The sequence below is a fragment of the Lactuca sativa genome, chromosome 1 (assembly GCF_002870075.4).
Source record: "Lactuca sativa cultivar Salinas chromosome 1, Lsat_Salinas_v11, whole genome shotgun sequence".
NCBI lineage: Eukaryota > Viridiplantae > Streptophyta > Magnoliopsida > Asterales > Asteraceae > Lactuca > Lactuca sativa.
This window is the reverse complement of record NC_056623.2, coordinates 132,553,058-132,576,864: the sequence shown is the minus strand read 5'-3', so window position 1 is coordinate 132,576,864 and position 23,807 is coordinate 132,553,058. Positions and strand designations below refer to the sequence as shown.

General features: G+C 34.7%; 1 protein-coding gene across 1 annotated transcript in view; it reads right to left on the bottom strand.

Annotated features, from left to right (window-relative positions):
• LOC111892177 (probable purine permease 10) overlaps window positions 1-14,688 on the bottom strand; it is a 30,149-nt gene extending 15,461 nt beyond the window's left edge. Inside the window, exon 1 of the mRNA XM_023888252.3 lies at window positions 14,535-14,688. Within this exon, the coding sequence (XP_023744020.1) occupies window positions 14,535-14,571 (37 nt within the window). The 5' untranslated portion in view covers window positions 14,572-14,688. The remainder of the gene's footprint in view (window positions 1-14,534) is intronic.
• Between the last annotated feature and the right edge of the window lie 9,119 nt (window positions 14,689-23,807).

Below are 23,807 nucleotides of genomic sequence, written 5' to 3'. Positions count from 1 at the left end.
TTTTGCATCGGTTGTTAACGTGCAATAGCTAGCGAGGGAGTTCTAGGACATGCGTCAGACGACTGAGACTTTCATGGAGATCACAGCCAAGTTTCGACAGAGAGCTTTATTGGTGCCCCAATATGTTGCAGACGAGGAGATGAAGAAGACCCAAAACCACCACATGCTAAGTGTATATATCAGGGATTTTGTTAGTTATTCAACATGTCAGACATTGAAGGACATGATATCCAAGGCCCGTGAACAGGAGATCAATTTGGAGCACATCATAAAGAGGAAGGCAATGTAGGTACAGACGGCCAAGGGTTCAGCGAGCAAACCCAAGGTTACTGGTTCAAGATCGAGGGGCCAACAGGTTCGGGGCCGTTCTGATATGTGCGGTAGGATGCATGACAAGATTTACAGGGAAGTGGTTCAAGTTGCTATAAGTGTGGCAAGACAGGGCACTTCAGCAGGGATTCCACTGCCACGACCACCACTACCCACACATAAGGAATGATCTGATTTCATTGCAATCAGAGGGGCCACAAGAAGGTCAATTGCTTGAGTTTACAGTGGGAGCGGTTGTAGCACCCACTCCGTCAACATTAAGGATCACAAATGGCTGGGAGGGCAAGGCGACGACCCCTGTAGTGAAGAGCAGGGCTTTTCAACTAACAGCTAAGGAGGCGCGTGTGACTCCTTACATAGTTAAGGGTATATTTTCCATTTGTTTATGCTCTTTCATTGATGTGTATGCTTATGTTTCATATCGTAATGTTTAGGGATATTCTTAGTGAAAAGATTACTACTCGATCGTTTGTATCTCTTGCACTCAACAAGTGATTTGGTGATGCTTATGGGGAGTTGTATTATCCGTTGGAGGTGGAGATCACCAATGATCGTTCAAGGAGAGTATCGAGGGTTCATATAGGTTGTACCCTTGAGCTGTTCTGAGAGAGATACCCGATTGATTTGGCTTCTATTCCTTTGCGCGAGAGCAAGATCGTTATGGGGATGGACTAGTAGAGCCCTAATGGGGGGATGATCGATTGCGAGCAACAGTTAGTTTGGGTTCAAACCCCAAGTGGGGGAGACCTAATTATTTGTAAGGCCTGCGTTTCAGGGCTAAGCAGTAGCAGATGATGTAATAGTCAATGTCAACTATTGTAACTCTTTTTGAAGTAATAAAGATGAAATATTTGAGTATAATGTGAATTATGTGAATATATATGCTTATTATTTATTTATAAACGTATAATAAATAAAGGATAAAAATAAGCGTCAAAATTAAAGTGTGAGATAAACTCTATATCTCTACATAAATTTGTAGTGGTCGAAACGAGGATTCTTGGGATATAAAGAGCGCCAAAATCCGAGTTATAACGAAAAAGTTATGACCCATCGAAGTTTCGCAACGGAACCGATACAGCATCGGGAAATGTAAATGGTGAATTTACGATATAGTGATTTTTAGCCTTAGCAATTTGAGTGAAAGTTGTAGTTTTTTTTAAACCGAGAGCGTCCATAAAAATAACGCCCAAATCTGACTTCGTATGAGGAAGTTATGATTTTTCGAAGTTTCAGCTTAACAGTGTACAACCCGAAGTTCGAATATTAGATCGAGTGGTTTCTAGCCGACACAACCTAAACAATAATTGAAGATCTCGTTAATAGTAGCGTAACGGTAAAAAGACAGACGAAAACAGACGTCGGGTGAAGAAGTTATGAATTTTTAACGGACCAATCCTGTCCCGGCTTGTTAAAAATATAAAATTTTAAATAACTTCAAAATTAGCCGATGGAGTGTAAAGGAGAGTTGTAGAGTACATTCCTGCCTACGCGTGGATATAAACAACGTCAAAAACGGAAATCCTATGCGAGAGTTATGATTTTTAGAAGTCGGAAAAGGAATTTGCAAGATCTGATGCGAGATCGATGATGTGGCTGAATTCCAGCCGTTCGATGATGATCAGGGCTTGCATCAGATTGCGACACGTTGCCCTTCGCCTATGCCCAATGTCCGAGCTCGGGTACGCGTTGCGTTCAGATGTTCTCCTTGGCCCAGAAGCAAACACGTCGCACCACCGAGACTCCGCCACCTGGAACTCTTATCCGAAGCTACGCCCAGTGTAGCATTTCCGAACGTGCCGCGTAGTCCGAAGATCAAGCCCTATATAAAGGGGGAAAAGTTGCTCGGATTTCAACACCATTCTCACTTCTCTCTCTCTCTCTCTCTCTCTAACCATTCCAACCCCCCTAAAACCTAGGGAACCCCTAGCACCTGAAGGAAGCCCTAAGGCTCCCGGAGTCCCGAGAAAAAGGGTCTTTTGGTTTGGAAACACTGCTCCAAGCGAAGCCCTATTTTCTATAAAATCCGCTATAAGTGAGCTAGACCTGCGCTATTTTAATATAGCTTCTAATTAATTATAGTAACATTATTAGGACCTTAAAATAATTATTTGGGTTATTATTATGAGTTATACAAGAGTGTTGCTTAACGCTTATATAATAGTAATAATAGCTAGGCTATTAATTAGTCATGGTTAATGTTAGACAAAAACCTAATGATATTGATACTAGGTTTTGTCAACGGAAAATTGTTTTGAGATAACGAAGCATTGTCTGAGTTCAGAATCAGCACCTTAACACGTGAGTGCATAGTTACTTTCATCTTACACATAGATATGAAGTATTTTATATAAATTATGTGATGTGAGTGCATATTATCTGTATACTTGCTATCTATGTTGGATGGATACAAAATGTGTTGGGTAAAACATGGGTAGATGAAATAGTTGCTGTGTGACAAAATAAAATAATGAGAGGCCTTGTTATAGATGTTATTGATGATCCAGTCATCTAGTGAAGTATAGATGACAACCACAGACTATTCTAGATAGTCCAGTGGAACGCTAGCAGGCTCGCAACCTGTAGGTGTTTATTTGAACTGTGTGCTCACCATCAGTACTCCATCCCCAACATGGTTTCCTTATTTGACATGAATTGCTGAGGAATCCCCGAAGCATGTGTTGTCACCCCAATGAAAGTCCTTAGACTAGGTCCCTTGTGTTAGATGTTTTAGGGACGTAAAGCGAGGATAACGGGGAACGGGTAATCGGGTTTGTTTGGTTTGATGAAGTTAATAAACTTATTTATTGTGGGTTGAAAACCCTTTATGCTCACCAGGCTCCCAAGCCCGACCCACTCAGTTTCTTGTATTACAGGTAGTGGCGCATGAGCATAGATGTTTGCATGAGAGATAAGGGATTATAGGCCTGTAAATACGAAATAATGTAGTAAGGCTTATGTTGTATTGTTTATGCTTTTGATCTGTATCGAACATGGCATCCCGAGTCTTTTAATGAAATACATTTATACGGAAATGCTTTAATAAATCTTTATCATATATTGTTTTGGGAACAAATTCCGCAACTCTTTTATTTAAAATGTTACTCTGATTTTCAAACAAAGCATAAACAAAATCGGTCTTTTCTAGCCCTGAAAATGGGGACATTATTCATGGCGAGGGTGCTCAACAAGGACCAGCTCTCTGTTTGGCTGCTAGGGCTATGAGCTATCTTCAGCAGGGTTGTTATGGTTTTTGTGGCTTACGTGTTGGACACCTAATAGGGGGAAAGAAGTCGGTTGATAATGTGCCAATCATCCATGAGTATCCTAATGTGTTCCTAGAAGATTTATCAGGAGTGCCTCCAGAGAGGCAAGTTGAATTCCATGCAGATCTGGTTCCAGGTGCGGCTCCAATATCTTAGGAACCTTATCGATTAGCATCTCCAGAGATGCAGGAGTTGTCTATACAACTGTGGAAGCTACTAGACAAGGGGTTTATCAGACGAACTAGTTCACCCTGGGGAGCACTGATATTGTTTGTAAAGAATAAGATTGGTTCCCATAGGATGTACATCGACTACAAGGGGGTTGAAAAAGTTAACGACAAGGAGCCGTTATCCACTCCCGAGAATTGATGATTTGTTCGATTAGCTTCACAGTACATCTTGGTTCTCCAAGATAGATCTACGTTTGGGATATCACTAGATGAGGTTCAAAGAGGAAGAAATGTTGAAGAATGCTTTTAGGACTCGTTATGGTCATTACAAGTTCGTGGTGATGCCTTTTGGCCTCACCAATGCTCCAGTCACATTCATGGATCTCATGAACCACATGTGTAGACTGATGTTGGATCGGTTAGTTATTATATTTATTGACGATATTTTGGTCTACTCTAAGACCAAAGAGCAGCATGAGGATCATCTGTGAGAGGTAGTGGAGACTCTGAGGAGGAAGAGGCTTTATGCCAAGCTCTCCAAGTACAAGTTTTGGTTGCACAAGGTGAATTTTTTGGGTCATCTTGTCAATGATAGAGGGATATTGGTTGACCCAGCCAAGATCAAGGTTGTGATGCAGTGGGAGGTTCCGAAATCCCCATATGAGATACAGAGCTTCTTGGGTTTAGTGGCATATTATCACAGGTTCATCGTGAATTTCTCCCATTAACCAGGTTGAAAAAGAAGATAGTTACTTTTCATTGGGGGACTGAGTAGCAAGTAGCTTTTGAGACCCTGGAGTAGATATTGTTCGAGGCTATGATCATAACTCTGCCCGAGGGCATTGATGACTTCATGGTTTATTGTGATGGATTGATAACAGGATTGGGTGCAATGCTTATGCAGCGGGGACATGTAATCGCCTATGCATCGTGGCAGCTAAAGCCGCATTAGGCGAATTACCCTATGCATAATCTGGAGTTGGAGGCGGTGGTTTTTGGCCTCAATATTTAGCGACATTACCTCTATAGGGTTTGTTATACCATCTACACAGATCACAAGAGCTTTAGGTACTTGATAGGTCAACCAAATTTGAATATAAGGCAGCGTAGGTGGTTGGATGTAGTTAAGGATTATGCTTGTGAGATCCTTTATCACCCTGGAAAGGCCAACATGGTGGTCGATGTGCTGAGTCATAAGGTGAAGAGTGCACCTATTTAAGATGTATGTTTGAGGATGACGGTGATTACCGCATTATTGGAGCGGATTCGCAAGGCTCAGGTGGAGGCCATAAAAGAGGAGCATTGCAAGAGTGAGCGCATTGTAGGGCAAGTGTCATATTTTGATTACGACAGTAGGGGACAATTGACCTTATACCAGAGGATTTGGGTTCCATATTAGGATGGTGTACGAAAGGTACTGATGGAAGTGGCACATAAATTGGAAGTGCACTCTTCTGCACTTCAAAATGACTTTTCATCCATATATTGATGTACAAAGAGAGAGGACTATCCGGACCTTGGAGGATATGCTTCCGGCTTGTGTGTTGGATTTTGGTAGTAGTTGGGATATGTATCTTCCTTTGGCTAAGTTTTCTTACAGCAAAAGCTACCATGCCAAGATTAATTGACCTCCTTTTAAGATGTTCTATGGACCAATTTATTATAGCGAGGTCGGCTAGCAAGTCATGGGTAGCACGGAGATGGTGCTCCGGACTACCGAGTTGATTCAACAGGTGTGCGAGATATTGCAGACTATGCAAAGTCGATAGAAGAGTTATAGAGATAGACATTGATTCAATTTGGAGTTTTAGGTCGAAGATATGGTACTCCTGAAGGTGCCATCTTGGAAAAGTGTCATCTGGTTCAGGAGGCGAGGGTCAGTTGGGCCCCACATATATTGGTCCTTTCAGGGTTATTTCCTGGGTGGGTAGGGTTGCATATCATTTGGAACTACCCGAGGAGCTTAGTCAGATTCACATCAGTTTTCACATGTGTCAGCTACGAAGTGTTTGGTTGATGACTCCGCGGTAGTGCCATTTGAGGACATATAGGTGGATGAGTGCCTGAACTACATAAATAGACCAATAGCGATCCTCGATAGGAAGATGAAGACTTTGTGAAAAAAGGAGGTATGTTTAGTGAAGGTGTAATTTTAGCATCGAAAAGGCTTTGAGTGGACATGGGAGCCTAAGGATGAGATGAGGGAGCATTATCCAGAATTATTTGCAGCGGAGGACTTCAAGGACGAAATTTAATTCAAGTGGGGGAGAATTTTAACGCCCGTGTTTCCAAGTATTTCATTTATGGCTTAAAAATATAAAAACTTGCAATTTTTATCATTACCCGGGGCATACCCGATGGGTAAGCTAAGCATAAATAATTTAAGAGGGATGTGGGTTTCGTCGAGTACGTCAGGCATACGTGATGAGTATGCAGAGCATACTCATGTTGACTTCAAACCCTAAATTTTAGGGTTGAGCCCCTATTTAAAGGACCTTAAGTCCTCTAAGCCTCCCTTATCACCAACCTCTGGCCCCTTGAGCTTAAAGATTGAAACCCTAGTTCCTTAGAGTAATTTTTGAGCATTTCTGGTGTGTTTTGTGTATCTTGAAGGAGGAGAAGGTTGAGCTTGAAGAGTTGTTGAAGCCAAGCTTGTAGATCCAGAGTCTCTATTGCATTTCCCAGCTTCATGAGGTATAAAGTTTGAATCTTGGTCGCTTATATGATATATATCGTTAAATCCTTGTTTTTCTTAATCTTTTGTCCCATAACTTTGTGTCTTGTGAGTAAAGTTACTCCAAACCTTAGGGTGGCTCGTTTATGTTGTCTCTGAGGTTGTTTAGACATAAAAATGGATTCTTGATTACTACATTTCTTCCATAGAAAGGATTTTGGTCATTAAGTGAGGTTAGAAAGTTATGTTTTGAGTTGGAGCTTCTTATGGCCATGGAAGGGCATAAAGTCATCAACTTTATCATTCCAAACATTCATTGGGACTATATTTGAGCACTTGATGACTTGCATTTACGAATTAAGAGCTTAATATGGGAAGCACTTATCAACCCATTACGCCGAGCGTAACCTACCCATCGTAGCTCATGATTGGCTTGTCCTTCTTGAGTGAACACTACGCCTAACGTAGAGAGGGTAGTACGTAGTGCGTAAGTCACTTGTGTTGATCGTCGAGATTTCTTGACCAGTTGACTTTTGGTCAACTGTGAAGGGCGGAGTACTTGGAAAGGCAAAATAGTCTTTTGCCCAAGAGCTTACTTTGGTATTGGGACTTTATGAGTTGGGGAATTTTCTTGATTACTAATTTAGGGATGGTTAGAATATATTTAGTAGGAGAGACTTCAACACTGACAGCCCGAGAGAGTGAGATATGTTCATTGTTCAGTTGAGGTGAGTCTCTCCACTATACTTGTGGCTCGAAGGCACAAATTTTGGCCAACTAGATTATATGTTAAAAGGATATTTTTCTTCATGACTTTTGTCGATATGCCTGTATGTGTTTGTTGTCTTTGTGACTCTTGCTAGTGATATTGTATGTTTAGTTGTAGGAGGTGAAATAAATACAATATCGGTTGAAAGATAACGAAGGTGAAATAGACCCGGTACCGGTTAAAAGATATCGAAGGAGTTGAAATAGACTCAGGAGGTGAAATAGACTCAGTACTGGTTGAAAGATACCTACCAAAGGAGTTGAAATAGACTCAGGGGTGAAATAGATCCAGTTTAGTTCCTAGCTGATATGTATGTTTTGTATATGGTATTTCAGGGGAAACTCGCTAAGATTTGTGCTTACAGTTTTGTGTTTATGGTTTCAAGAACTTCCGGTTCGAAAAGGGAAGGATTTGGCATGATCGTGGCGCATCCATTGGTATTCCGTATTTTTATGATTTGACTTGCACTCTGATGATATTTTATATATTATCACATTCTAATGGATTTTGAATGAATGAATGATGGTTTGCTACTTTTATAATTAAACTCTTTATATGGTATTGTTGAGACGTTACAAATCTAATCCTAATTCATTATGGTCGATTTTGGTCGGTATTAGGGGTTACATAATCTTCATCCATGATGGAATCATCTGTGGCTTAAGTGATCGATTTTGATGACTAGATTTTATTTGTTTAAATGATTTAATAACAATCTCAAGTTGGTATATCAAAGAACACCCTGAATTTTATCATTTGGGTTCAATCATGGGCATAAGCTTCATCTAGAGCTTCCACTGAAAACTATGAGATTCCAACCTACTAACATTCCAACCTACTAACATCTTCGAATCAAGCATTCCATGAACCAATAAGATGTTTATGAACTCATTAAGATGTTCTGGAGTTAAATATGAGCATACTAAGTAACTAGAATAATTTTTGGTGATGGTGGAATTCATTAAGAGCTTCTTAGTCATCATTTCATAATGTCTACATGAGTTCCCCTAATGCTTTTGTTATGTCTAAATGAATTAATCAACAAGCCGTAATTAGGAAATAAAAGATTAATATTATTAATGATCTTAAAAGGTGCAAAAATACTCTCTCTCTCTCTCTCTCTCTCTCTCTCTTTCTCTCTCTCTCTCTCTCTCTCTCTCTCTCTATATATATATATATATATATATATATATATATATATATATATATATATATATATATATATATATATAAAAGAATTGAGTTTAAATGTGAAACCAATTGTGAAAGATTGCATTTTTAGGCTATATAACCAAATTTACACATTCGTGTAATTCCCATCACAAACATTACTTAACCATGTAATGAACTATATGACGTTTCCAAAAAAAAAATTCTAACTTGGTCTTGAGTAACTTGCTTTGCATGATTGCATCCAATAACTTCCATTAAGAACATATATGTGTATTATGAAAACTAGGAGTATAAAAATAGTTAAGAAGTATTGAAGTTTAATAAGCAATACTTTGGTCAATATGTAATCTTGGCTCATGTGATTAAGAAGTATTGAAGTTTAAGAAGCAATGAGTATTAACTAACAGAGCATCGATGATGAGTAACTAATGAATACATGTCCCTACAACAAAAAAATGATGATTTTATGAAATGATGTACGATTAAATATTTTGCCAACTTGCTTTTTATGTGATATATATATATATATATATATATATATATATATATATATATATATATATATATATATATATATATATATATCAATGTGTACACTCATGAAATTATATTTTCTAAGATGTTTTGTAGATTACATGACTATTCATGCTAGGATGAGAATAACTTGAGTTTGTTTGATTTAAAAGTTTGTGGTAGTTGACTATATTGATGATGTATAACCAAAAGTTTCAAATTAACTTAGTTATGGTACTTTAAACACCGTCTCACTTGTATGCAAGGCTAGGTACCGTTTATGTGGATATATGAGTGGGCACACATCCTAGCTTTGAGTTTAGGGTTCTTGAAAATGTTAGGAGGTAAGGATGCCTTTACTTGGATACTCTCACACGATGATGATGTGAGGCACTTCTTGCTTTGACTCATTGATTTGTTAGGTTGGTCACATGAGATTGACATAAGAATAGGTTATAGCATATTGCATTGTATCTACTGATTTTATGACTAATATTTCGATATTTTTATTTTCACTAAATGATGAATAATGATTATGACTTTCCTCGAGCTAACTATTTAAGAATTTTCAATGAGTTAAAGACTTTCTAACCATATATGGTTAAACTCTCAACTTTTATCAAAGGTATTACAAATAATTTGGGGATTTCTTTGATTTTGCACTAGAAAAATGATTACAAGACCATATTTGTTATATAGCATTAATTAAAGATTTTTAAAAAGATTTAAACTAATTAAATAAAAAGAAGAGGTGTTTCAGAAAAACTAATTAGTGGTAATTAGAGCTATAATAACGAAACCTATGTGAAGGTCGAATTATATATGCATATTATACAAGTTTATTTGTATCGTTACCTTGTTCCATTCAAGTGAACAATTTTCATTATTTTGTTGAGATTTTCAAATTTTCACGAAACCCATGTCAAGATACAAGTTGTTTTATGATTTCATATGCGTTTCTGTCTGTTAAGATTTCCACATAGAAAACAATCAAGTCAAGGTGAACGTATAACCTTTTATTGCATGCCGTATATGCAATAATAAATTATTGGACAAGATCTAACCATCCAAGATCACGTGCTCTATACTTTCTAAATTACTACGAGGGTGTTTGGTAATATTTTTGATTTTTTTTTTCTTACATTTCGAAATTTTTTTTTGTCTAAAAAGTAAATTTTGATCAAACAATTTTTTAACTGTTTTTGGAAAAGCTAATAAACTAATAAGTAATTTTAAAAACACTTTTAATCACCCTTTATGTACAACTTTGAATATAAGGGGCCATTCAACTAATTTAGGGGCACTAACCAAAAAAAAAAAAAAAAAAAGTAAGCAAAAAGTTTGGAATTTGAAACATTTAGTTTTATAACCAGTGCTTTTACCACCGCATCAAGCGTCAACTTGACTTTGTAATCAATAAATACGTGTGCGTGTATATATATATATATATATATATATATATATATATATATATATATATATATATATATATATACACACACTAGCCGTTTAGCCGCTTCAAGCGACGGATGTGACAATGGTGGTTGAATGCTGAAAGATGAATTAAACCCTAGCAATGGAAACGTCAGCGATATATATCCAAGATTTGTGAATAGAAATTGCGAGATTTGGGGAAATACGAAGATAAGGAATGAACCGGATGAAAATAGCCTAAGAATAGGGGATAAGAGATTTGACATTTTCAACTGTTGACCATATGTACTCTACTCTTTTTGTAATGCATAAATTGATTGTACAAATACATTGTATGTTTGTACGACTTAAAATTCAGCATTTGACCAAAAATGTTTTATAAGGTAATTAAGATATATATATATATATATATATATATATATATATATATATATATATATATATATATATATAATAGAATAAGCTTTATAATTGGGGCCCTTTAGATTTGATGGCTCTAAGTCCTTGCTTAGTTTTGAAAAGAGTAGAGCCAACCCTGTTCAATACCAAATACAATTCATTATTGTATTGCTCTGTAGATTAGTCTCGTACATTTATTAAACGAGAAATCAAATATCATTTGATTTTTTGATCTTATTCATCTTTCTACTCTTAGGATTAAGGTCAATGTCAAAATGAAACTATAAGATTAAAAAAAATAATTAATGAATTTCACATGTTATTCATATAAGTAGAAACACTTCTTCTTTGGTTGTCCTAAAGACTTAGATCAACTTTAAAAAAAGGTTGTTAAGTGATAAAATCTCAACCACACACTGAACGCTAAAATAAATCATCGTGAGATTCCTTCCATCAAATAAAACACGAACACTTAAAATGTATGGATTTCATTATGTTTTATGTATTATTTAATTATGATTAAGGAAAAATTTATTAATGATATTAAGAAATCTAAGAAGATAAAAACATATTAAATCTACATAAAATTATAATTTTAAAAATGTTTTAAGAGAAATATAAGTTAGATTTAAATAAAAGAAACATTTCTTACCTAAGTTTATAAATTGAAAAAACTAAATAACTTATATTTTATTAAAATATATTTGATTTTAATAAAATAAAATAAGCAGCATGTTGTCCGATTAACAAATTACTTTATTTTTATGAACTACAGAAAGTTAATAATATTCGACTCAAATAAAACAAAACTAGTAATAACTATGGTCCTCCTATCTTATAGTATTAAACAAATCGTGTACTGAAATTAAAAAAATGCAACAAAATTTTGGACCAGCATCAATTAATCATTTAATGATCTAGGTGAAGTATGTTGATTTGACATAATATATATTTTTTTAATTTAATAATATTTAAGTTTGACCCCTTAACTTGATTGAAAGGTTCAAAAAAAGGCCTTATCTTTTGTAATTTTTATTTTTAAACTCTTATTATATTTATAAGAATATAAGAATATTAACAAATAGAAAATTAATATTGATATTATTAACTGTACTCATAGAAAAATCACGTAATTATCCAAAATGATACCAAACGCGGATATTATAGGTGTTTGTTTGATATTTAATAAATTGATGAAAAAATATTTTTGAAATAAAAAAGATGTTAATCAATATTTATGATAAAATACTTTTAAAAATAACTATATTGGTTTCTTCTATTCGTACCCCTATAATATCACACGGTAAATTAGAATTTTTTAAACGGCAGCTTGAATCAATTAAAAAAATGAAAAATTAAATATCCTTTAACTTTATGTTCTTAGATATCCTACTATCCAATAAAATAAAAACATATCTAATATTTAATGTTAATTTAATGAGACTTAATAATATTTTATTTTAATATACTAATATAATATATGTCATTATTTAAATAGATAGAAAAATTGGTAGGAACAAAATGTAAAGAATATATTAATATCTGAAAGAAAAATATATTGATACATATTTACCAAAACATTATATATATAAAAATTATCTTATAACAAAAAAATGATTTACAAGGATAATTAATTATAGCTTTTTTATTCATATTTTGTCACTTTTTGCATTGTATTTTGCTGACCATTAAAATTTTATTTTATGTTCATATCATGCCCTTGCGATCTGTCATAATTGTAGTGGTTAAGCCCCAAATGGAATATACATGGCATCTAAGTGACACATGACATTTGAAAAATGATTTAAGATGGTATTAGCTATCACTTTTGTTCAAATTTGATCATCTTTTATATACACCATTAATCATAAATTCTCATTTTGTGTTCAAATTACACATGCTTAAAATTGTTTGATTAGCTTATTGAAATAAAGCTTGTTTCTTAAAAGGCGAGGTATTAATCGATAACATCACACGATAAAAATATACAACAAGAAACGAAATTTGGATGAAATTGAAATTTGAAGTTGTGTATGTTTCATATTCCTAACATGTATAAAAAAACACAAGGTCATGTTGTGTCGTGTTCGAGTTCAAACTTTGGCATGAAATTGACACAATAATCAAATATGTTTGTTGTGTTTTATAATATTAATTATGAAATAAATAAATTAAATGCTTGATTTATTTTATCTTTATCATGTTTTAATTGGAACGTTTTCTTGTTAGTAAAACAATATATAACACTGTATCGTATCATGTTCGTGCTCTATAAAAACTATCGTGTTAATTAAAAACATAACACGACTTCTTAATTATACTTTTTTTTTTTTTTTTTTTTTTTTTTTTTTTTTTTATGATTATCAAGTTTGAGGGATATCATATTTAATGTGTGTTTGACTATAACAATTGTATTCATCGATTTGAATAGATGAAATTGGTAATACAGGTTAGTCCGGGTCATAAGGGTATAATATGAACACAAAATGAGAGTTTGTCAATATTGTGCAGAAAAGAAGAAATTGATTAAATTTGAAGAAAATTGACACTTGGTTATCCTCTTAAGTTATTTTCTCAATGCCATGTAGATAACATATGTATATCAATCGGATGTTAACTTACTACAACCGGCCGTAAGGATATAATTCGAACATAAAATAAGAAATTTATAAGTAATAGTGTACAAAAAAGGCAATATATAAAACTAGAAAATGACCATACACCGTTTTGCGGAAGACACATAATATATAAATTTTGTGTTAGGTAAGGACAATTTTTGTAGTTTTTTAAACATATGAACTTTTTATGTAAAAAAACGTTTTCTATAATTTTTTGTTATTTGTTTTCTACATGCCAACATACAAAAACCTTAAACATATGGACTATTTTATAAAAAAATAACTCTATAGGGACCTTTTCTATACAATACATAATTATAAGGACCAAATCTTGCAAAATACTAAACTTTTATGGCAAAACTCCAAAAACATGAAAAGATACTATTCATAAACACTTTGAATATAATATAATAATAACAATTGGTTAATCTCGTAAATTATTTTCCCATTATAATATTATGTTAATAACATCTAAATAATGGATGTGCATGGGGGATAGATTTCGATATGAAAAAACATAAATTCTGAAATACATACTAAAATATACTCAAATAGAAGGGTGACAAATGAAAATACATAATATTTGTTGAAATCATAAATTAAGATTTGGCTAAATATAACTAATCACTACATCGTGTATTTGGAACTTTTATAATGTATATAGAATAACACTTATTTTTTAAATTCAATTGTACCAAAACTATAGCACATGGATGAGAATGTAAGATAATAAAAGGTTGGCAATGAGGTGGGTTGGTTGTTTTTTCGAGAAGCCAAAGTCAACTAATGGAATAATGATATATGATTTAGATGGGGTGTATCATAAAATAAACGGATGTAAATATAAAAATCTTAATAAAAAAGAAAAAAAATTCATCAAGTAAAAGCTAATCACTAGAGTTCCTTGATAGTCACTTTTCGTTAATATGCAAGTTTTACACTTCATATTGCATGATTGCTATGAATTTGACAGTCATTGATTTTCCCTTCACAAACTCTCCTAATTTATTAAACTCTCCTAGTTTATTTACTACCATGCTAAAAAGATAATAAAAAAGGTGCACATGAGGTCAAATATTATGTACAACTTTTCCTAAATAAGGTACAAGTCACTATTGCATAAATTTTGCTAGAGAAAAGAGGCAACGGTTACAATTATAAAGTGTTCAAACTTAAGAGTGTGCTTACCGATGGTATTTGTTGCCTGTTCTTCAGCTTCTTTCATTGCTTTAATGGAATAAGAGGAGAGTGAGGAGAGCTAGAAAAATGGGAAATAGAGTTTTGGGTTTGTAAGAGTGCTATCTCGAAAGCATTCAACAATCACCATCATCATCGTGTGTGAATATATAGCGTAGGGGTATTTATTGCCACACCTAACTTTCTTTTAAATCCAACCTACAATTCAAATTATAGCCTATAAACTAACACGTGAAAAAAAAAAGTCAAACTAAAGAGAACTATAACATAATTTCAACCATTGAGATCTTAACCAAGATTATCTTAAGCTTTTTAAGCTTTGTTTGTAAGGTTTACAATATATATTATAATTTGATATCCATTAAGATGTCGAGTAAATTTAACTTTTTAATAATTAATCATAATTTTTATTGCTGCAAACCGTAAAAATTATGAAAAAAAAAAAATCTTAATTACAAAAAAAAAAGATCATTATGATATACAACTATAGACTTAAGATCACAAACGGAATATATCACAAGTGTAATATAGCTAATTCGAAATGAAGTCATTAAGTGATGATGGTCTATAAGGATTTTGCAACTTGCATTGTTCGATTCAAGTTGAATAGAAGAAAAAAAATAGGTTCGATTATATAATAAAACTATAGAGGTGAGATCGGATCGTATTAAGATCTTAAAATCCTAGTCGGAATCCTAAAATCTCACTATAGTTTTTGTTTCAAATGGTTTGCAAGATCTTAATTTCGTAAGAGATTAAGATTAAGATTGCGATCGGGATCTTTAGCACCCATGATTTGAGCTACCATCTTTTCATAAACAAGGACATATTTCATGAATTCCACTTATAGCCCTTTTATTTACGTTTATACATGATTTTACTCTTCTATATTTTATGAGTTTATTATTCTATTAAGGTAATATAGATCTATAAAAATAAAACTATATAAAACGTATAATAATTTACGTCTTTAAATTGTAACAACGTGATTTAATATATATTCTTTCAACTTATTCGTCTGATTTCCGATTACTTCATTTTGTTTATTATATTATACTTTATACAAATATCATTTTACTACATTGATATAATTTAGTAAAATATATTGTTGTTATTCTTTGTTAGATAATTTGTCGAAAAAGAATGAATATAGCAACAATATAATTAAACAATCCGAATTAACTGTACTAACATTAAAACGAAAAGTTTTGGCTTTTACTTTTGAAGATTGATACGACATTAAGGCGCTGTTTGTTTTTACTGAGACAAAATGTCTATAGTCTGCGGACCATATCTACATACCTCTGCAGCAGAAGAGGTAGACCAAACGTCTGCAGTCTGAAAGAAGAAGACTGTGTTTTTTAACATCTGCACTGTTAGAATAAGCTAAAATCTAACTAAACTGGTTTAAAAAAAATTAAAAGAGTTTTTCAATATATATATATATATATATATATATATATATATATATATATATATATATATATATATATATATATATATGATAAAACCAACAAACTTTGGTTGCAAAATTATACTTAAACATTGCAGTTATGATAAAAGAATTTAACATATAAAATTGATGAAAATAAACTTTAATTTTGGATGAAAATTTTTAAAATTTTCATTTTACTTTTTCAATTAAATCAATTAAAAATTAGCTATAAATAATTTTCTAATAAATGAAGGATAATGCATTAAATATTTTTTTTTATAAAATTTGGCACAAAAATGTAGGACAATATTATGATTTTTTTTTTCGATATTGATATAAATAACTTCAACAACCATTATTGTAATTAGATCTTTATTTATAAATATGTTACAAATGTCATACCTTTTTTCTTTAAGTATTGTAACTTTTTTTTTTTCAAATTATTTATCATAGATAAAGTTGGAATAAATCTAAGTTAAAAAAATAAAAACAAAAATATATGTGTTTTTTAGGCTAGAAGATATCTGAAGAGGTTTGAATGCTCTGGTCCACATCCACGCAAAGAAGAGAACGTACAAACCTGTTTAAGAAAAATAGTCTGCGAAGCTTAATGTCTGCGCGACACAGACAGAATATGACAAGAAGATCTGCAGATAAAAAACAAACAACACCTGAATGATTCTTAAAAACCATCATATTTTGTTTTTTTACAACATAAAACAATTTTATTTTCAGTTTAACCATTTATTTTTGGTAAAAATCATTATATAATATATTAGACTCTTAAAAACCAATAATGTTGGGAATTTATTCAGTTTAACCACTTTAAAAAACAAGCTTTTAACTTATTGTGAATTTTGCCCTTTGTCCTTTAAACTTTGTAAAAAAAACACACAAACACTTAAATTAAACAGTTTCTTTTATTAATGAGAATACAATATGTTAAACATGACGTTTTACAACTTGATCCTCACTATAAAAATCCTAACTGTATTCTCTATATAAATCACTCAAAGATTTAATACACAAAGAAGTAAGAGCATCAAGGTATACGAAACCTTAACTTCTTAAACCCTAATCATAAATCAAAAGAGAATGAGAGAGAGAGAGAGAGAAAGAGAGAGAGAGATAGATAGAGTTGTAAATGTGTGTTTATGTGTGTTATGACTGAATTGAGCCTAATCGATGCAACACTATATATACGTGTCATCCGGACACCAATGGGTCATAAGATCCACACATCCAATACTCCCAACTTTCAAGGAAATGAGCCTCAACCCAACAGTTCCACAAATGTACACATGCATTCCCTCTCAACAAAACTGTTTTAAACCAAGAAATTAAAGAAGTATTTATATCAACTATATATGTAACATCCAAATCCTCAAGGTATGGAAATTAAAGTAATTTTTGAGTTTTATGTTGGCCATGACGTGGAAGATGTATCCCCATAATGTAGAATGGCCATTTTAATCGTGTGTCTCAATTTGGCTGCCATGACGTGGCAATATATTGGCCACAAAGTGGATTCTGTTTTTTGGCAAACCCTAATTTCGAGCTTAAGGCCCTATTTAAAGGAAGTGATAGACAAGGTTTCCTCCTCCTTTAGCCTCCATCACCTCCAAGAGCTTTGAAGAAACCCTAACCATATATATATATATATATATATATATATATATATATATATATATATCATATTCGAGTTTATCTTTGGTGTTTTGGTGCACTTTGAAGGAAGAAGAAGAAGAAGAAGATTTGTTGCAAGGATCAAGCAAGCAACACCTACCCATCTTTAAGATTGTTTTCTGGATCATTTGTAAGGATTCAAGCTTTCATCTTTATGGTTTATTCCTTTAGATCAAGGTTGTGTTAGTCCATTATGGTCCTTGGTTTTGATTAGAGTGAGTGAGTGAAATAAGGTTTGCAACTTTATGGCCTTTCTGAGTCCCATGAGCACTATATTCTATGGATCTAAGAGTTGTATGTGATTTGTAAAATTTATATGAGTTTTTGGTCACATTTTCACCTTTTTGACCTAGCTTTAGTAAAGGACATGCATGGAGCATGCATGCCAATAAAGTTTAATTTTTTTATGAGCCTTTGGTGTCCCTAGAAGCTTTCTGGAAAGTTTAACTTGGGGGCTTAATAGATTAAGGTATGAATCCATTAAACTATCCACACCCAAAAACCATGACGTGGCGAGTAGGCTGCCATGTCACACCCCCGGCCGAGGCGGTGGAACACGTGGGGCTGTGCAACTAAGTTCATGGATCTCAGGAAACTAAATATATAGCAAAAGTAAAACAGTAAAAAAAAAACATTCGTGTTCCATCTTGATATTTGAATACAAGGTTCTTACTGATAATAATAGTACATGAATTGCCTTAACAGATAAACAGATAATACAACAACTAGTAAACTAGGTCTCTTGTAATCCAATCCATCTTGAATGTTTGTTTAGTAATTTCCTGAGAATACATGTAATTTTTTGGGTCAACACAAGGTTGGTGAGAGTTACAGGTTTTCTACTAACAGTAATATTACTTTTAAAAAGTCTAAATAGGATCAAGGGCAGGTGATCATTATCATCTCCCAAGGTTTTATGTCGGAGATCCTAACAAGCATCAAGGGCTTTCCTTGTAATCGATCTGTGTTGCTTTGATCTATTTTACTTAATTGCTTTACATTGAATATCACAACCTCTCATACACTTTGGTCCATTTTAATTCAATTATTTTTTGACTAATACAATTTGATGCCCACCGTGGGGCCATGGTATTCAGAATCCCTCAGAAAATCATGTCCACTCATTCGATTCTCTCCTCTTCATTGATTCCTACCATTTCCTCTAAGAACCTTCCACCACCACCAGCTAGAGCTCCCAAAAAAGTGTCTGAAACTCCAAAGAAGAACACCTCTCTGGTTACTCCAGGAATATAGGATCCTCCTGTGATGATTTCTAACAAAAAAATCTTTGCTATAATGAAGAGACTGGAACAACAGGTCGCCCAACAGCAGGAGGATAACAAGAAGCTTCTCAAGGAAGTGGAGATAATGAGGACGGAAATCCACAAACCTCAGGAGGTAGCACCTTTCGTCTTGCAACCCAAAATCCTGAATTTTGACAAAGTAGGTTCCTTAGCGACCCGTCGTGAGATTTTGGATCCTAATGAAACTTTTATTAATCCTAATAATAGAGATCTTGGTAACTCTATAAATAATAATTTTACAACTAACTCAATGGATCTTAACACATGTCTGAGCCCGATTATGGCCAAAGAACTACAACAGCTAAGACATATGATCTCAAGCATACCTAGAGTAGTTCAACCCATACTAGAAGCTTCCCCCACAAGTCACAGGATCTCTAGTTTCATCCCAACGATAGCTGATACTAAGGTTCCAAAATGCTTCCAGACCCATAACATGAAGCCACCGTACCAAGGGACGATGAATCCTGAGGAACATGTGGCATAGTATAAGGAGAGGATAGAAATTATTCCCATCCCCACGCATTTGAAAGAAGCCTGCCTATGCAACGACTTTGGCTCTACACTCACATGATCCACTCTAAAATATCTCCTTAATGTTCATCCTTACTCAATTACATCATTCACTCATTTTATTAATTTGTTTAATAATCAGTTATCTTGAAGCAAAACATTCGAAAAGATCATTAGTGATCTCTATCGAGTAGTTTAGGATCCTCATGAATCCCTTAGGAGTTTTATAAACAGGTTTGGCAGGGAAGCCTTGAGCATCCCCAAAATCAACATGGTGACTACAGCCGAAGCCTTCAAAATGGATCTAAAGAAGGATTCTCCCTTTTATGAGTATCTTGTAATGACCCGATGCAGAAGATTAGACGAAGTTAGGAGTAGCACATTGAGATTCATCAGACTCAAAGAAGACAAGGACATCCATAAAAGGAGCAACCCACCAAGCTCCTATGATCGCCCCAATAGGAAGGCTGACTCCTCGGCCCAAAGATCCTATAAGTCAAAGGCTTACTCCAAACATGACTATCACAAGGTTAATACCCTCGAAGATGAGGGAGAGGAGCAAGATTTCCATAAAATTACTTACTATTGTTTCTCTATGGATATTTCAGGTGTAATCTTTGCCATGCAGGATCTTGCAAACAAAGCCAGGTGGCCAAGGAAAGGAGAAAAATCTACTGCTTGGAAGGACAAGTCCAAAGAGTGTGCATATCATAAGGACTTTGGTCACATCACGGATGATTGCATAGCCCTTAGAGAGGAAATCAACTATCTCTTGGTCAAAGGGTATCTCAAATAAATCCTTGGGAAAAGAAAGGAAAACCCCAAGGAAAAAGATCAGGATCATTAGAATATCATCGAAAGACCAGGATCCCCCTGACTGACGCCAAGGTGATCAATATGATCTTTGGAGGATTTGACATATGTGATACCTCCTACTATGTGGAAGAATGACATGCCAAAGTGTCCAAAACATAAAAGGAAAAAGGACCATGAAAAAACACAACGATCACCAGCCAAAAGGAGATCATCTTTGATGAAATGGACAAACTAGACGTCCAGGATCCTCATCACGACGGACTAGTGATTACTCTCTATATTTCCAACCACTTCGTCGGAAGGATCCTTGTCGATGGAGGATCCTCAATAAAAATCATACTCCTAGATGCACTAAAAAGAATGAACATCATGAAATCTGAGATAGTCACAAGATCCTTAGTACTAAACGACTTCAGCGGAGAAACTAAACACACAATCGGTGACATAAAGCTACCAATCTACATAGAGGGAGTAAATTTTGCTCAATGTTTTTGTGTAATCGACACATTTTGTTCTTATAATGTCATATTAGGTAGGCCATGGATCCATGAAATGAAGGCCATCCCATCGACGTACCATCAATGCGTAAAGATGCCCACCCCATGGGGGATAGTTAAGATCATGGGAGACCAACAAGAATCCAAGGAATGCTACAAGGTCTCGATGAAATCCTCAACAATACCACGACAAGCATAGGAATTAAAGCTTGGGGCACGAGATGTGTTAGAAGCAAGAGAGCATGGCATAAAGGAAGTGCCCCTGAACCTTGAGGATCCTGAAGCCAAATTCTCATAGGATCCTCAATGCCTGAACTAATCGAACATGATCTTATAAAGTTCCCTAAGGCCAGAAGCACGTTTGCATGGAGACATGAGAACATGATAGGTATTGACAAAAGCATAATAACTCATAAACTTAACATTGACCCATATTTTAGATCAATACACCCAAAGAGAACCAAATTTGCACCTGAAAGAAACAAAGTTATACAACAAGAAGTAGAAAAACTTCTCAAGACATGCATGATCAAGGAGGTGAAGTTCCCAAGGTGGCTGGCTAATGTTGTTGTGGTAAAAAAGAAGAACGATAGATGGAGATTGTGTGTGGACTATTCAGATATTAACAAGGCCTATCCCAAGGATCCTTTCCCTTTACCACACATCGACTCCGTGATAGACGCAACAGTGGGCCACAAATTACAGACGTTCGTCGATGCATCAGCAGGATTTCAACAGATCCAAATGGAACCCTCTGACCAAAAGGAAACAACGTTCATAACCCCAACATGTATTTCTTGTTACATTGCCATGCCATTTGGTCTAAAAAATGCAAGAGCAATGTACCATAGATCAGTGAACAAGATGTTCAAGGAAAAGCTGGGCGACACGATGGAAGTTTACATTGATGACATGATGGTCAAGTCCAAAAAATCTGAAGACCACCTCAAGGATATTGAAGAAGCCTTCAACATCCTAGATCAATACAACATTAAGCTAAATCCCTCCAAATGGCACTTTGGGATGAGACCGGGTAAGTTCCTAGGATATAGGGTGACCAAAAGATGAATCGAAGCAAGCCCAGAACAAATGAAGGACATCCTTCACTTAAAATCGCCAGCTTCAATGAAAGATATTTAGAGAGTTACATGGAGAGTAGCAGCATTAAACGGGTTCATCTCAAGATCCTCAGAAAGATGCAAGCCTTTATACAACATCTTGAAAAAGAAAAAGAGATTCGAGTGGACCTAGGAACATGAAGACGCTTTCCAACAACTTAAAAAATACTTAAGTTCACCACTCCTATCGGTGAAACCACTAGATGGGGAACCACTTATCTTAGTTCTCAGTATCCTTGAACACAATAAGCCAAGGATCTCATTGGAAACCAACACCCCATATACTATGTAAGTAAGAGTCTCCTAGATCCGGAGACAACATACTCTTACCTTGAAAAGCTCATACCTGCATTGGTAATAACTTCTACTAAATTTAGACATTATTTTGAAACACACCTTATAATCGTAAGAACTAACTACCCAACTAAGAATGTTATGAGAAAACTAGAAATGTCAAGAAAAATGGCGAAATGGTCTGTGAAGTTGAGCACATATAACATAAAGTATGAACCAAGATTCATCATAAAGTCCCAAGAATTAGTAGATTTTGTGTCTGAATTTAGTTATGATCTAAGGGCTGAAGTCGAAATAGAAACCAAACAAATTCTAGAAGAGCAAAACATGGGAAGATGGACGCTATTTACAGATGGAACATCGAACCAAAGAGGGATTGGCCTGGGGATCATACTAAAATCGCCACAAGGGGACATCCTACATAATGAAAAGAGAAAAGCTAGCTCTATATCTCCAAGTCCTCAAAAACCTGGCCTTAGAATTCGAAACATTCAGCCTAAACTAGGTTCCTAGAGAAGTCAATGCTGAAGCGGACGCCTTAGCCAATCTAGGATCTTTCCTAAGGATCTCATTGGAAACCAATATCCCTATAGTCCACATATTAATCCTGGCAATCGAGGATCCCACCAAGGTACTTAAATACTTTCACAATCTGGAGAGACTATCGACATGGGAACAATTGAAGATCTCGACTCAACGGTTGAACATCAAGATCCCAACACCCAGGATCCTTCCTTGACCTCAGGATCCTGGATCCAAACCGTCATGGAGTACCTTAAAAATGGCACAATCCCTAAGGTAGAGAAAAAAAGAACATTCAGAACAAGGATCTCGAGGTTCGTCATAATCCAACGTAAGCTGTATAAAAAATCTTTAGCAGGACCATACCTCAGATGTTTAAAAGATCACGAAGCTGCAGAAGTCCTAAAGGACATCCACGAAAGGGACTGTGGCAACCACACTGGGGGCAGATCCTTATGTTCCAAAGCATTAAGGACAGGATACTACTGGCCAACAATGAAGAGGGACTCGTTCCTCCATGCACAGAAATGTGACGCTTGTTAAAGACATAGTAACATCCTGCACTAACTTGCAGAACCCCTATATCCTATCGTTTCCCTTGGCCGTTCATGAAATGGGGAATGGATACAATAGGAAAACTGTTGGTAGCCTTTGGAGAAAAAGTCTTTATGCTAGTGACGACTGAGTATTTCTCAAAGTGGATAGAAGCTGAAACTTACGTACAAATAAGAGACAAAGAGGTAGTGTCCTTCATCAAACAAAACGTCTTGACTAGATTCGGGATCCCTGTCGAAATTATATGCGACAATTGATCCCAATTCATAAGCAAAAGAACAAGGGACATCTGCACGAGTTAGGGGATCAAGATGGTGATGTCTACTCCTGTCCACCCTCAAGCGAACGGCCAAGTAGAGTCCAGTAACAATATTATAGTAAAAAATTGAAGAAAAGGTTGAAGGAGAAGAAAGGAAGATGGGACAAAGAGCTTCCTTTTGTATTATCGGCAGATATAACTACTTCCAAGGTAGCTACGGGCCAAACTCATTACTCATTAGTGTTTAGAATGAAAGAAATGATTG